Genomic DNA, 17673 nt, shown 5'->3' with positions numbered 1-17673 from the left:
GGATTCATGTTCACGTCAAGTCCTTAGGTTCTTTGTTATTCAAATGCATGAAACAACATTCCTCACTACTGAAAGAATTGCCACGCTGTGTTGATTCTGATTATTACAGCTAGATTACAACAGTTTTATTTCTAGTTACAGCTCTTAACAACAAATAAACACATCTAAAAAGCATTGCACATGAAAAAAATTGATTGCAGTATCTTTCTAGAACTCTGCGCTTTACTCTTCAGAAGGGAGACTTTATGGTAAAGACAGTCATCCTTGAACCAGTTAGCCTACATAAGAATAAGAGGTAAAATTTAATTTGAAATTTGTGAAGATTAATTTCTTAACTGCTTCATACATAACAATCCAATTAACATCCCCATTCAAGAGTTGCTTAATTTACTTTGGGGTTTACTACATAGCTTAATTACTTAGTCTCTTCATTCAAACAAGATTTCTAAAAGCTATACATTATGCACAATTAAAATCGTTCACAATCTCCCAAAGAGTCCACGATAGTGTACAATTCAACCGAATTAAAGCATTGGGATAAATGACTTGCATCTAGCCACTCAAAAACAATATGGCATTACAAAGGAAAAACAAGAAATTACTTAGTCTCTTCATTAAAACAAGATTTCTAAAAGCTATACATTGTGCACAATTAAAATCGTTCACAATCTCCCAAAGAGTCCACGATAGTGTACAATTCAACCGAATTAAAGCATTGGGATAAACGACTTGCATCTAGCCACTCAAAAACAATAAGGCATTACAAAGGAAAAACAAGAAATATATTCCTTCGATATGACAATACAATTCCACCTCACAGTACCACGGTCAAGGCATGTTGCTTTGCTTTACTCTGTAATGATAATCTACAGAAAGTGCGAGTACACTCCACAGAGAAAGAAGGAATAAGCTGAATACTTGACATGCAATTGTCCCGTAAATACAGGCTATTGAATGAGATAAGCCTGATTCATGGTTCCCTGATTGACTAATACAATCAGAAACAACCATAGCCACAACCAACATAATACATTCTCGCACTATGACAAAAATAGAAAAGGAACAACATTCTGGGCTCGTCAGGGTTCTCTGTGTTTGTCGAGGATAATTGTCCAATGTTTACAAACTATGTGATGTGTGTGGAATTAATGATGCTAAGCAGAAATTAAAGCACTTGTCAACAGTTTGTAAGTGTTGACCACTAAAATAAGGTCAACACCACTGCACAATTAAAACGACTCATAATCAGGATCATTTTACAAGAAACCACTTTTTTGGCTCGTGGTAAAGCTATTAAACATACCAAGACCAAGTTTTAAAAAATTATTCTATAACTCCACTAGAAGCTGCTTTCAATGTATGCTCCAAACCACGAAAGGGGTTGTGCATGTTTCTTGCAGTTGAAATGTTGATCAGAGCAATTCTTTTTCTTACTCTTCTGCAAACTCATTATGGACATTCTCTATCATTTACTGAGCAAAGAACCTCAGTTGCAACCAGAAGTACAGGCAATATATTCTTACCTAATCCTGCTACAACCTCTTTAAGGTACAACCATCAAACAATGCTGGGAGGATCTCCAAACCAATTACATACAGCTCTAGGCCAACGGGTACGAATACAATCTACAAGTGGAGCATGTTGTGCAGGCTCGTCCTTTGACAAAGATGGACCTTGAAGTTCACCAGAACCATCCTTCCCACTTGGACCAACATCATGTGATGATGATACATCTGCCATAAATTCTTCAGGGGTCCATTTTGGAGGCACAGAAACACGTAATTTTGTTAGCCTGGGCCTCTGCTCCAATGCTTCTCCAGCATTTTGCATGTTATTTATTACAGCTTTTGCAATCCCATTGAAATGATACAAGTCAAACTGCTTCCTACCATTGAGACCACTGGAATCTTTCAGCCCTCCCAAACTTATGTCAAGCTGCATCAGAACTTGCCAAAATTCGTTCCAGACAACAAAGTCTGTACTGCAAAGACTTTCTAATTTATCATGAGGCATGTCAATCTTCATGTCTTTGAGCAACTGTTGTAGGGCATCTGAACTGATGAAACCTCCTCCACCACTCTGATCATGAGCATCAAAAGCCTTGCGAATTTGTAATTCGCGATCCTCCAGTTCATTTTCCTTCTGCACATTAGTATCAAGAGCAAACAATACTGTATAATGTGACTCACTGCCAACTACCCAAATTGGCCACCTGGGGTGTTTAAGATATTGGCCAACCTTGCAAAAATTAAGTGACTCCAGCAACGAAAGAAATCCTACTTCCACGTTAGTAGGTATCCCTTTCAGAAATAAACCATCACCCAAATCCATACGGTCATCAAAAACATTGGAGGCTGCATGTCCACAAAGTAATAAATTTACAATCTCCTGCAACATCAACATGAATAACACATGAAAAAGCTCCGCAATGAACTGTGGTGCTGTGAAAAGAATTCTCAAAAAAGAACATGCAATGAAAGTAAATTTTGTTCAGAGACATTTTTAAATGAAGCTTTAGCTCTAAAATTTTATTTCATGTTTCAGATGAACAGATACAGTCAGCATTATCTGCCAGTTAATTTGCGAATGCATTTCAGTGTCAACATGAATATGTCGCATGTACCTGTGATGCATGTCCAAAGGGATCAGTGACTAATGGTGGCCCTGGATCATCCCTATCAGCTTGAATGGCATCCTGTGACAGTCAAAAACATAAAACGCATAATTCCTTAGTTATCTTTCAGACAACATTAACTAACAGCTAATGCTCTCTTCAAGCAATAACCTGGAAATTAAATTTGTTACAAGTTTGTTTTGAGTTCCCCAAAGCCGACAATCATTTGAATGCATTAATTCCTTAGATATTTTTCAGACAACACCTAGCAGCTAATACTTTCTTCAAGCAATAACCGGGAAACTGAATTTGTTATGAGTCTGTTTTGAGAAGGCCATTGTTTAATTCTTCCAAAAAGCTTAGAATCATTTGAATGCATTCATATACATCTCCAACAGTTCCAACTAACCATAGTAGCATTGTGTGAACTGAAAAACAAAAACGAAGGAAAAAATCTAAAACTTATTGTTCACTAAAATCATTCATAGAGTTCAATAAAAAAATCAATACAGTTCTTTGGACTCAGAGTGATATAGAAATAACAAACATTCCCAAGTTCCCAACCAATACCCCTGACACTCATTAATTTATTGAGTAGGGATCTTGAGGACAGATCGTATAACACTTTCATGAGCAGAACTACCCGAGGCACCAATACCTTGTTTGGGCATAAGCACTGTAGTTTGATACAATTCAGAAGCCAATATAGCATCTGCAGGCACAGTATCAACCCAACACTCTGTGTGTGCAGAGATATACTCATCAGAGGATTTAAATTCCGTGGTAGAGTATCACTCAGAAAAAGCCCCAATTAATCCCAAGTAATCACAATCCAGAATTTTCCAGAATGATCCTAATATTCTTTTATAAATAGTAAATACCTACTTTTTTGGCTCATTTTTAAGGCTGAAAAATATAGAACATAAATAGACTGAACTATTTTTTACGCATTCAGGTATTTAAAATTTTCTTTTCTACTTGGAAATTTTGAATAGAGTTTTGGTCAAGTAAAATTTTAAATTAAAAAGAGGGGTTTCTTTTAAATTAATGATCCCTAATAAGGATTCATCTAAAAAACATAGTGCTGCCCCTAAAATTGTATGCCAACAGCTTACTATTTTAGGGAAAACCATTTTTTTTTGCTACTATGGATTTAATATTAAATGCTGTATTTAGTATTTTGGTTTTGTATTGTGCAATCATATTTCACAATTTCCATTGATGATATGCAAAGTAATCTGTATGCAACTTGTGGATCACTGGAGAAATAGAATTCAAAATTTACATGCTTTGGTATTTATCATCTGAACCCAAACAAAAATATCCTTTCAGAATTTGAAGTAGAATCTACAAATTATTTACTTTTCTCTGAATTAAAAAAGATATTTTGGCATTTTATCAATAGTAAATGTCAACTACAAATCTCAAATAAATTAAAATTTGAAATTAACTAAATATTAAATAGCAGAAATACTAATATGTTAAAGCAATGGAAGAAACGGACATTATTATCTAAACAAGGAGGTTCTACTAGCATCTCCAAACTATGTAGATACGAGATTGTAAATATATTTATGTGAAATGGAACATGAAACTTATTTTGTTAATGAAAATTTTAGCTCACACGTATTAAACTTTTACATAGCTTAAGTGTTTTATAAATGTAAATTGTATCCATCTTTATGTAAGAAATGAGGAAGATGAAATTTACTTTGTTATCAAAATGTTTGTCAATTCCTACCGGAGCCCATTAAGAATCCTTTTCTTCTTTCTTAAAGAAGGCTCTTTTGTTTTTCTATCTTGAGAATGTCTACGATGTCATGACCCATGCATTCCAGCTTCTTTCCACACATAGTTTAGCATTAACTGAAATATTATGTTGTCAATGGAAAAGTTGTCAATTCCTACCGACCCCATTAAGAATCCTTTTCTTCTTTCTTAAAGAAAGCTCTTTTGTTTTTCTATCTTGAGAATGCCTGTGATGTCATGACCCATGCATTTCAGCTTCTTTCCACACATAGTTTAGCATTAACTGAAATATTATGTTGTCAATGGAATATATGAAAGAATACTATCCTCTGGAAAGGAGAGCTACAGCTACATACAATTATGCCAATTGAGAGGCCTCTTCATTTTCTGCTCCTTACCATCTACATCAGACAAGATCCAAAACAGAATTTCAAGTCATCCCTCAATTTATAACACAGTGAGAATGTCCTTCTTACATGTCAGCCAATTGCTATCATACTTCTCATTGCATAGTTAGACATAAAAAATAAAAAAAAATGCACATGTCAATACCATTAGAGAAGTGGTTATTTAATATGATGATTATCTTAGTTCTCTGTTTTGATTATTTCTATTAATTTCATATTTTGTCTGTCTCAATTATTATTCATTGCACCAATTTACAACACCAATTAGTATATATCTGATTCCTGCCCCTTAATTAGTTATCTTGGGCACTTATAATATTTGATGGCTTCAGAAAGGTGGATGTTATCATTCATAAGAGCAAAGACTTCAGGTGAATGACTTCATGCTCAAGCCAGCAGTCTCTCCATAAATTTAAAGATTTAAAAATCTATATTATTCTATTTTTCCTAGATGTTCTCACAAACAGTACTTTGATGCTGTACAAAAAGATAATACCAAGACCATTATTATCAGAAATAGTAGAAAACAGTAGACTATTGCACACAATGATACAAGAGTAGAAAACAGTAAACTATTGCACACGATGATACAAGAGTAGAAAACAGTAGACCATTGCACACGATGATACAAGAAACTAACTTGTATTACTATTCATCAAGTATAAGAAACTCCAGATAACTCTCAATGACTAGGAGTATAAAAAACATAATGTATTCATAAAAAAAAAAGTAGCACTATTATTAAGGATAAGATAGAAGAATACAAGGCTGACACAGGGAGATCCCTTATAGGAAGCTGGAAAGAAAGTATGTATTGCATCATCCCTTAGCAATTCAATAAGTTAGACTGAGGAATCTAAACAGTCCCCTAGGAATTAAACATTGGCTGTCACACCCTGTCATAATGGTTGATTCAAATTTCTCACAATATCAGCCATCTGGTCTTCAGAAGGAAATTCATCTATTCATTTCGCATCTGCTACTTAATGCAATAATGATGAACTTCCACATGCTCTTTCCTAGTACTGAACACTGAAAGTTGTGAAATTGGAATTGGATATGATCATACAGGTGCAGGTACACGGGTACAGTATTCATATCACCCAAGAGATGGAGGTCAGGTACAGTATTCATATCAATTTAAATAAACTAAGTTACCGGGTTCGCCTCTGGGCCCCCCTGGTACGGGTCCGGGTTCGACCGGGTCCGTGATACGGGTCCGGTTCGACCTGGGTTCGACCAGGGTTCGAAAAACCCAGAGTGGGTTCGACCCTGGTCGAACCCAGTCGAACCCGGGGTCGAACCCAGTTGAACCCGGGCAGACCCAGTCGAACCTGGGTGGCTGGGCGGCCTGTAAAGTCAAAAAACAATGCAAATTTAATTTTTTTTTCAATTCCGCCTTGTAAAAAGTGAAAGTTATAACCTTAATAAGCAGAAAATTAGACGTTTTAAAAAAACAGAAAACTGATGCACGCCATGGAGTTCCGGGTGGGTTTGAAGGTTGTGATTTGGCGCTGCCCCGGGACCCTGCAAGGGGCGCTGCCCCGGGACCCTGCAAGGGGCGCTGCCCCTCGACCCCGCAGGGGGCGCTGCCCCTTGACCCCGTTGGGGGCGCTGCCCCCAGACCCCCGCAAGGGGCGTTGCCCCTTGACCCCGTTGGGGGTGTTGCCGGCAAAATCCAGGTCCTCAGTTTGAAAAATTAAACTTGGATGTTCTTAGTTTGAATCCATTTAATGATCAAACTTTAAATTGTTGAAAGTTGAAACAATGATACTTGAATATTTTATCATTTTGATATTAGACTTGATGTATATGATGCTGTTATGGTATGATCATGATGCTACGATTACAAGTTTATGTTGGTTTTGTTGTTTATATGATGCTATGTGACATGCTAATCTTAATTCATGCTTATAGGTTGCATATATATATAATTTACATGTTTTTGTACTAACGAACCCAAACGAACCCAAACCCCTTTTCAAAATTTTGCCGTACCGGCGTACCGGGTTCTTCGAACCCGAACCGGTACCCGAACCCGAACCGGTAACTTAGTAAATAAACAATAAATTACTAAATATTTGAATAAATAAACATTTGTACATTTATTTATGTTAAGTTCTTTCAAAATTCTGTGATCAAAATAGAAGAGATGGAGATATGATCTGAAAGTTGTATTTTTTCAGCTATAGTGTGATTTTAAAGATGCACCACACTTATCAATTTCGGTGTGTACATCCTCCTCAATGTAAGCATGTTATATAAGTGGATGAGGGGTTACGTAGGGAAGAGATGTCTTCCCACGTGGGAAGACACATCTCTTCCCTACGTACCACTCACCACAGCACATAAACTAATCATTGTTTACTTACCCGATCGGAAGGAGTGCGACTTGTTTGAGAATCGCTTTACCACCCGATACCATGGTAAAATGCGATAAGTTAACTTTGGTTTTATTTATCATTTGTTAATGTATATACTACAGTTTAACATATTAGTATATGTAATCAAATTAATATATATCGGAAGCATAAAATAGCACGACCGATGTTACAAAATTAACACTCTCTTAACTAGGGAGAACACATTTCATGTTAGAGAAAACATCACAATTCATCCATTGATTGTGAAGAGAAGAGATATCACACCATAGTGATATTCAGAGATATGGTTCAACAATGAATATCAAGTCTCATGATACTCACCATAACTCATATTTATCAAGTAAGGTATGTGCACTGCCATCAAGTCACATGATGCCTACCATATTGATAATGATTTCATGGCATGTCCATGAATATTATGTTTATAATATTCACCATGAAGATCTCTATCATAATTATGGTTTATTTAATGAGATCAACCAACAGATATCTACCATAATGTCTCAGAGATATATATACTATCATGACATGTCCACAGATATCAAGTCACATGATATCCATCAAGATAGTTAAATTGATAATTGTAAAATTGTCACCTTACAATATCAATTTGAAACAAGTGTTCATTATTGAAAAGTCGTCACCCTTCAATAATGTTCACAGAAGGCCCATGCAGTCATGGAGTCACACACATGACAAATAAAAGAGTTTACAAACTAAACATCTTTAAATATATTAGTATATCAGAATAAATGAGACTATCTCTCAAAATTAAATAACATTTTCAACCATACCAAGTTTATCTCTAAAGTGTTCAATCTTGATCCTAGAGAGAGGCTTGGTAAGAATGTATGCAATCTGATCACCTGTACTAATATAATTCAGTCAGATCACATTCATTTCCACCATATCTCGAACATAGTGATAAGGAATCTCAATGTGTTTAGACCTGTCATGAAATACTGGATTCATTGAAAGCTTGATGCAACTCTGATTGTCACAGTAGATGACAGTAGGATTTAAGGGCTGACCAAACAGTCCTACAAACAATTTCCGGAGCCATACAGCTTCTCTTGCTCCCATGGAGGTTGTAATGTATTCAGCTTTTGTAGAACTCTGAGCAACTGAAGACTATTTTCTACATATCCATGAGATCATTCCTGATCCTAAACTGAAGCAACATCCTGATGTGTTTTTCCTATCAACTATGCTTCCAGCCCAATCAGAATCAATGAATGAATCCATGTAGGTCAATTTCTACATGTTTACATTTCAAACCAAAACCAATAGTTCCTCGAAGATATCTCAAAATATGCTTTGCAGCAACAAGATGTATTTCCCTGGGTTCACACATGAACTGACTTAGTGCATTAACAGCATAACATATATCAGGTCTTGTGTTTACCAAATACATCAAAGATCCAATAATCTGTCTGTAGAGTGCAAGATCTGCAAACTCTGATTCTGCAACTGTTTCCTTTAGCTTGTGCAGATTTGTCTCCATAGGTGTGGTCATGGATCTACAATCCAACATTCTAAATCTCTTGAGTATATCAATGGTGTATTTTCCTTGATTAAGGATTATACCATCTGCCTGTTGCCAAACTTCCAATCCAAGGAAGTAGTGAAGAATTCCTAAATCTTTCATATCAAACTGAGAGGCTAATTCTTTCTTAAATCGATAAATACAATTATCATCTCCTGTGATTAGTGGATCATCAACATAAAGAATAAGAATTAATAATTCACCATTGATTACCTTGTAGTAGAGATTTGGATCTGCTTCATTCTTGGAAAACCCTAATTCCAAGAGATAGTGATCAATTCTTTCGTACCATGCTCTGGGGGCCTGTTTCAATCCATAAAGAGCTTTCTTTAATCTGTAGACATGTGATTCAGCCTTATGAATCACAAAACCTTCAGGTTGCTCCAAGTAAACTTCTTCTTCAATCTTACCATTCAAAAAAGCAATCTTGACATCCATTTGATGGACTTTCCATCCTTTAGATGTTGCAATAGCCAAAACTGCTCAAACAGAAGTGTATCTAGCAACAGGAGCAAATGTCTCTTCATAGTCAATACCTTCTTTCTGTAAGAAACCTCTAGCAACAAACCTTGTTTTGTGCTTCTCAAAGCTGCCATTTGCTGCATGTTTGATTTTGAAGAGCCATTTAGAAGATACCACAAATTTGCCTTTAGGCCTAGGCACAATATCCCAGACATCATTTTTCAGAATTGACTGATACTCTTCTGACATAGCGTCTTTCCAAACTTGATGCTTGAGCGCATCTCCAACACAGGAAGGTTCTGCATCAATGATCTCACTCATCAAGGCAGTATAACTGGAAAATAGGTTAGGTCTCTTACTTTCTCTAAAGGTCCCCTTTGGAGCAGCATAATTTTCAGCTTCTTGAAGCATCTTTTTAGCCCAAAGTGGTCTCTTCCTAGTTTCGGGATAATGTTCTTCTAAAGGTAAGCCTTGAACTTCATGCTCAGCATCTTCAGGGATCTCCCTCTGAATCTGAGGGGTGGAATCCTCATCCAAGCTTGTAGGATGATCTTGGCGTTCTAATTCATTAGAGCTTTTGGACCACCTGAATGCTATCTTCCTCAAAGATGACATCTCTGCTTAGTTCAATTTGTCTTTGACCAAGTATGTATATTTTGTAGGCTTTAGAGGTTTCACTGTACCCAACAAATACCCCTTTCTTTCCAGAAGGTTCTAACTTTGACCTCTTTTCTTTGGGGACATGAATATAGACTAGACACCCAAAGATTCGGAAATGACTTATGTCAAGTTTGTTACCAGTAAAGGCTTCTTCAGGGGTTTTATTGTCAAGAAGAGAATGAGAACATCTATTTTGAATGTACACAGCTGTCCTAGATGCTTCAGCCCAAAATGAGGTTTCTATATTTTGGTCAAACAACATAGCCCTAGCAACTTCTACTATAGTCCTATTCTTTCTTTCAGCTACCCCATTTTGTTGTGAGTTATAAGGTACAGTTAACTCCCTCTTAATCCAAGCATTTATACAATAATCTTTAAACATATCAGAAGTGTATTCCCCACCATTGTCTATTCTTAAGGTTATGATTTTCTTACCTGTCATATTTTCTGCAAGAGCTTTGAATTCCTTAAATATAGAAAGGATTTCTTCAGACTCTTTGTACCTCAGAAAATATATCCAGGTCTTCCTAGAATAATCATCTACAAAAATTACATAATATAAAAATCCCCCTAATGAGGGTACAGACATGGGTCCACATAAATCAAAATGAACTAATTCTAATACATTTTTGGATTTACTGTTGCTAGAATTAAAAGACCCTTTAGTATTCTTTCCCAAGGCACACCCTTTGCAGGCTCCTTCAAATTTTTGACTTAGCTTGGGTAAGCCGATCACCATCTTCTCTATCTGAGGTAGGGCATGGAAATGAAGGTGCCCAAATCTTTTGTGCCAAAGTTCATTTGAATCTGGAGTCTCATGAATCAAGGCTAGAGGTGGAGTGGTGCAAAGTCTGTAGAGGCTCCCTTGTCTTACTCCAATGGTGTGGGCTTTCTTGATGGTGGAGTTCTTTGGCCAAGCAAGTACCTTTCCTTCCATAAAGGTTAATCTGTAACCCTTATCTTCAAGTGCAGAAACTGAGACAAGGTTTCTCTTTATACCAGGTACAAATAGAACTCCAGTCAGTTGTAGGGATATGCCTGACTTTAGGTTGATATTGCAGGTTCCTATTTCCATAACTGGATAATTTGAGTCATCACCAATTGTCACTTCTTCATTTGAATTTCCACAAGTGTATCTAGGTGCTCATGAAATCCAGTGATGTGTCGAGATGCTCCGCTATCAATCACCCATGTGTTTAAACTGGAGGTGACTTGACTAGAGAGGGCTGAGTAGAAGACTAGCTTCTCGGAATTACTCCCTTTCTTAATTTCTGCCATTGAAGCTTGTTCATTGATCCTGTCTAGGCACTTCATTGCATAGTGCTCATATTTGTCACATCTGAAACATTGTACTTCAAAAATGTCTCTTTTCTTCTTTGAAGACCTCTTCCCATTTGAGTTGTTGTCCCTCTTTCTCTTAAAGTTCTTCTTCTTTCCTTTCTTGTGGGAATTAGAGTTTAGAACTTGAATCTCTTCATTACCATTGTTTTGTTTTATTCCTCTTGTTACATGTCGAGTTTCCTCTTGAATGCACTCGGTTTACAATCTATCAAACTTAGGAAATTTAGAACGAGCACTGATTCCTTGGATGAACGATTCCCATGAGGTAGGAAGTCCATTTAGGGCCATCATAGCAAGTTCTTTGTTGTCTACTAGATGTCCAATAGTGAATGGTTGATCCCTAAGCTCAGTGATCCTCAAGAAATAGGATGTAACTATTTCTCCGTTATTCATCTGTATATGGTGTAGTTGATTCTTTAGGGTGAGAGCCCTGCTAGTGTTGTTGATTTCATAAATGTCAACTAGTGCTTTGAACATCTAAAAGGCCGTCTCAAGATACAAAATTTGATGCTCCAACTAATCTATCTTCAAACCTAACTCTGGTTGCCATTAGGATTTATAGGAATGTGATCTAGTAAGACCCTGGTGAAAGTCTATGAGATTGTTACAGAATTTTAATATGATCTTCCTTAACTTCGCTCTGATACCATGTTAAGTTCTTTCAAAATTCTCTGATCAAAATAGAAGAGATGGAGATATGATTTGAAAGTTGTATTTTTTCTGCTATAGTATGATTTTAAAGATGCACCACACTTATCAATTTCGGTGTGTACATCCTCCTCAATGTAAGCATGTTATATAAGTGGATGAGGGGTTACGTAGTGAAGAGATATGTCTTCCCACGTGGGAAGACACATCTCTTCCCTATGTACCTCTCACCACAGCACAAACTAATCATTGTTTACTTACCCAATCGGAAGGAGTGCGACTCTTTTGAGAATCGCTTTACCACCCGATACCATGAACGGTGTAACCGTTGGTCAAATGTGATAAGTTAACTTTGGTTTTATTTATCATTTGTTAACGTATATGCTACAGTTTAACATATTAGAATATGTAATCAAATTAATATTGTTACAAAATTAGCAATTTAAATCAAAAGAACAAAGACTTGAAGTAGGAATTAAGTTTAGAATACCACATCATACATGTAATAAATAAGACTACCATAAATATTGCAAATACAGTATTCTAATTCAATATCAATTTAAATAAACAATAAATTACTACATATTTGGATAGATAAAAATTTGTTCATTTATTTAATCAAAAGAACAAAAATATAAAATAAAAAGACAAAATTGTAGGGGAAAAAAAAACACAACGATGAAGTAATTTAAGTAAACATTAAATATTAAAAATATAAAATATAAGGTGGATACAAAGATTTGATAAGGTTCACAAGCTTAAGTGAACTAAGAAAAGAGTTATAGTAGGCGCTGCTAAAACCTAATGTTTATCTATTTTTATATGTTTTATTTTGAAACATATATTATTTGCAATTGGCTGTGTATAGGAGCAAAGTGTCAATAATCATGACAGCAAGCTTCATTTTTCTTCCTTCAAACTTCAAAGTGCTCCTCTGATCTAAATCTATAACCTGGAGCCTATAAACGAATGCTATTTCATGCTGCAGTACTTCAGGATCAACGGTAGTTGGCTCACTTATATTTTATTAATTCAAATTTATTCTACTCACTAGATTGTATTATAGATTAAGATTGTAAAGTATAGAAATGAATCCCTAAACTTTATAGAAATACATAAACAAGTATATAGAAGTAAATTAAAGGAAACTGGCTCCTCATACCATTGACTCACTACATCTGACTCGGAATTGCCTGGGTTCACTCCTTGACGACTCCAAACAATTCTGACAGAAAAAAAATCAAACCCTCCCCAATATCATAGGTGATTTGATTCTGAATCCAATGTTTTCTTCCATCAAACTGTTCCTCCAATCTGAATCCATACAACAGCACCTACCAACAAATACTATTTCATGTTGCAGTTACTTCCATATTATATTCACTCAATTGCTTCTTGAGCCCTCTTGACCGTTGTTTAGGGTTTAATGCATGCATTTATCAAACAAAATGTGAAATTTCAGCATTTGCGGTTATTTCTTTGCCCATGGCTCATCAAACTCACAGAATGAATGAAACAATATCATTTAGGGCTTTTCAGTGGTCAGTAAGTCAAAAAATGAGTTGAAATCTTCACCCACTTCTAGAATTGACGGAAATGCATTTGAATCCTCGTGTCTGACTTGGAATCTACCAGTTCATTCCTTGCCAAATCCAAGCAAATTTGACACAAGAAAACTTCAAGTCCCACATAAGTCCAAAATCACTAATAAGTCCCTTACACTGTGTCTCACAACCAGTTGTAAAAGAAGCTTTTATATTTTTCTTTGTTGCAAAAGAAGACAAATATTTGCTTCTTGCTACACAACAAAGCACACCAAAATCAAATATAAAGTATATTGTGAAGACATAAATTTTCACAGTCCATAATAATGTAAGACAGTTTTCTGGTTTTTCTCAACAATGTTTCTGATCACACTCCGTGATCCATCATTAAGCTGTAGAGAGAGCAGGAGAAGAGAATGAAAGATGGTAGACTACGTACTATGACAAAATAAATAGAGGGGGATAAGCGGCATGAAGGCCAAGACACCACAAGGAGTAACATAAGAAAACTATGCAAAAGTAAGGTCATGGTCTCTTTTTTTTTCCTATTTTTCTTATGGTACTCCTTGTGGTCTCTTGTCTTCCATACCACCTCTCCCCCTCTATTTTTGGTCATGGTTTGCAATCCACCATCTTACATTCTATTCTCCTGCTCTCTCCTACATCCTCATAATGGAACACAAAATGTGATCCAAAACATTGTTGAGAAAAATTATCATACAGTTTAATCCAGAAAACTATCTTACAAGTATATTGTGGTATAGAACTACTCTCACCAATGTCTCACACCCAATCTGACATTGTTAACCTTGCAGAACTCATCATAAGTTGAATATAGGAATTCATTAAAGAATATAACAATTCACAGTCCTATCATTTGCATCTTAGTCAATTTGACACCTACTTCCATGTGAGTAGTCACAGGCTCATAATCCTTTATACTTAAAAGAGAAATACAAAGGCGCTCATCTCAAAAGCTTCACAAAAATGTTATTTGAGAGTTAATATTTGAAATGTCACTACAAAGTATTTCAAATCCTCATTTTAAATGCATGCTTTGATCAAGTTTGAATCCAGTGACATGAGAAGTGAAGCAATCATCATTGAGTGAATAACACACCCTTGGTACTTGCTTGAGCCCATATAGAGACTTCTTAGCTTGGAGACATGAAGAATAGGTGGAATTCAATTGCTAAAGCTTCCCACAAAATTGAGATGCAAGAATAATCAATATTCAAATGGTAGTTGTCTTTGCCATTGGTGCAAAGGCTTCTTTAAATATCTGATTCTATTTGAGCATACTCTTTGACCAGAAATCAAGCTGTATACATGACAATTACACAATTAGGTCTATGCTTCACTTTGTCGATGCATATTTAACCATCACCCTAAAGTTGTTATCCTGACTGCTTTGTTTCAACCCTCTATGGATACTGGAGGCAGTGAGCATCCATTGGATACCAGTGATTCACACTCATTTATAGACAGATCAATGGCATGCTGTTTGTGTAGGCATGCTCCTACCAACACATCCCAACCAGGTTCAGTATCCCTCTAGATGGTGTTGATATGCTTTGTTGCAGTGTTGAGAGTTCTACCCTTTTCCACAATCAGGATCCTCGATGCAGACATAAATTACTAGTTTTTTCTCTACCACCAAAGGTGCATTTGACATGTAGATATTAGTAAAGGTCCTGGGGGGAGTACCTGAACCTTTTGTGATGATTGCCAATCAGTTGGTTCTTCAAGGCTAATCCTTAATACAAACATGTGATACAACTAGTCTCCAGCCATGATCTCCCACTTTCATTTCCTTTGGCCCAATGCTTCATTTAGTAGTACCGTCACATAAAATATACTTTTACTTAGCCTTTATGTTTCAGGTTTAATGGTTGAAAGAGCTAACCCTCTTGTTTATTATTATTTTTTGTGTGCTTTGAGTTTATTTAATATACATAACCTAGGGTCTTGTTTATCCTCGTACTTCTCTATTCTAATTGAATGTACTCTGAGTTCCATTAATTTATTTTTAGTCATGCGGAAATTGAAGTTATATTTTTTTTCTTTTTCATATTTGAAGGAAGTTTAATAGTGTCCCAAGTGACAATGTCAAGGAGAATCCCATTTTCCTATCATGGTATTATCATTAGCTTTATCAAATGATGCAAGCAATGCTCAGTGAATCAGTACATTGTACATTTGAGCATGATTCACTTCAGCTCCTATCCTTGTCCTCGTATGAGCCTTCATAAATGTCAGTGTCTTCGATATTAGATTTCTTTGGGTTTTCATGTACCAATTAGGTAGCTTCTTTTGAGGAAGAAGGAAAAGGCTTGTTATAATTTCATGTATGCTCCTCGCTCCTTGTACAGCCATGCTGATTACAATCTTCATCAATAAATGATTCTGCAGCTTGCATGCTTCAGATGACTCACCATACCAAAGAATGCATTAATTGTCACCTAATTTTTCGTTTGATAATAAGTTACATTCAAGACAGTTTTAGCAGGACTTGCATTTAACAAGTTCACAACCGTATTAACAATTTATCCCCAAAACCATGAGAGACATTTCTTAATTTTAGCATACATTGACTCATCTCATTGATTGTCCACTTTCCCATTCATATACATTGGTTTGTTATGGAGTGTAAGATGCAGAGAGTTGCCTCTGAATACAAAATTGAAAAGTACACAGTCCTTCATCAGTTTCCTTAAGTTATTTTCTTCATCCATATAAGTTTCCACACATTAACTTCTGCAATAATACAAGTATCAAGGAGATGCTCCTCAAGACCTAAATCCAAATCTTCCTAATGAGATCAATGAAGGTCATAAAAAATTGGGCACCTCCAACTGAAACAATTCAAAATGATGCACACAAACCAGAGTGAACCAATTGACTGTCATTTGGACTTGACAAACTTTACCCTGTTGCTTTCCAGCTATTGCATGCACAACAAGCTGTGCTAAATTCCTAAACTATAATTTGATATTTTATTCATCATGAACTGTGAAGCAAACACAATCTATTGTAATTGTCATCTGTCTCGTAAGACAAATCTATTTAATGCATAGGCTATTAGAAGCATGTGATAGCCTTTGTAGAAACCATTAACGTATTGATCACAAATTCTTTACACTCAACCCTATCACCAGGTGCAATCTCGTGCATGTCCTCTGCTTCTGTTGAAGATACCTTTCTTAAAATGACGAACAATCAAGTTATCTGGTATATATAACAGCATAATTGTAAAACCTTCACCTAGCAACCAAAATCAAGCAACTAAAATTGTGAACCTGTAAAAATTAAACATAAAATGGATTTTGATCCAAACATAGGGCCAAATAATCACCACCATTACGAAGTAGTTAAGGTTTGACCATGCATAGACCAAGAAAAGTAGCAAATCTTGCTGCAACTTGAATCAGAGTTTCCATTATTTCAATGTGAAGCACTGGGTACAGTTGGCTCTAAAGAAAAGCAAATAATTCAAGTGCAAGCTTGCACACACAACCATTAGGAAAGCACTTGCATAACAAGCCATGCCCCAACACACAAAAATATTTGTTCGTACTAAGGGTTATGAGAATTCACTGAAAAGAGTGTTACAAGTGGCACTATAACTATTATCTTTGACCAGCGAAAAAATAGCTAGAAGTAAGAAGTACCATTGCAACGACAAGTACTTCTTGGAATTTGCACTCGACTCCCTTCATCATAGGCGTCAAAAAGTCAAAACAGGCACTACATTATAATTGTGGAGGAGTTACTCTTGGAAGAGTGCATGGATCCAACTTGGACTAACTAGACCAAGAGTTGGCTCATGGTTGAGCCCATGGTTTTGACAATCCATCAGAGATTTCATAGATAATAGATCTGTTTGGCTGATATATTGGTGGCTTGGGATGGAGATGTTAGTGAGTTTTCTGTTGTAGGTTATTCAAAGTGTTGATCTCCACTACAGCATGAATGCATCGTAACTGTTTGTTGAAGAATAACACACAATATGATTTGTAGCTGGGTTTTCCTCTTTTGAGGGTTTTCCCAAGGTGCTTTTTGTTTCTATTGCCATTACTCTGCTGGATTTGCTTAGATCTGCATCTATTCACTTCGCTTCTCTAATCAGATTAGTTAGAATGTACTCTTAGTTTCCTTTCAAAAATAAACAATCACCCTACACAATAAGATGCCAAAAAGATCAGCTGTCACAATCAACGATTCCAAAAGATGAAAAAATGAATGGTCTATGTAACAAAATCTTAGAAATAATTGTACCAATACAATCTATACATTCTAATAGGCAAGATCTAGTTCA

The 17673-nt window shown here is 36.0% G+C and overlaps 1 protein-coding gene across 1 annotated transcript in view; it reads right to left on the bottom strand.

Moving 5' to 3' along the window:
- Positions 1-760: 760 nt before the first annotated feature.
- LOC131050879 (uncharacterized) overlaps positions 761-17673 on the bottom strand; it is a 63177-nt gene continuing 46264 nt past the window's right edge. Inside the window, exons 6-7 of the mRNA XM_057985176.2 lie at positions 2624-2695; positions 761-2388 (exon numbers count right to left, since the gene is read on the bottom strand). Coding sequence (XP_057841159.2) covers positions 1558-2388; positions 2624-2695 — 903 coding nt within the window. The 3' untranslated portion in view covers positions 761-1557. The remainder of the gene's footprint in view (positions 2389-2623; positions 2696-17673) is intronic.

The sequence above is a fragment of the Cryptomeria japonica genome, chromosome 11, assembly GCF_030272615.1.
Source record: "Cryptomeria japonica chromosome 11, Sugi_1.0, whole genome shotgun sequence".
NCBI lineage: Eukaryota > Viridiplantae > Streptophyta > Pinopsida > Cupressales > Cupressaceae > Cryptomeria > Cryptomeria japonica.
The sequence above is the reverse complement of the archived record's forward strand: the minus strand, read 5'-3'. Positions and strand labels throughout refer to the sequence as shown.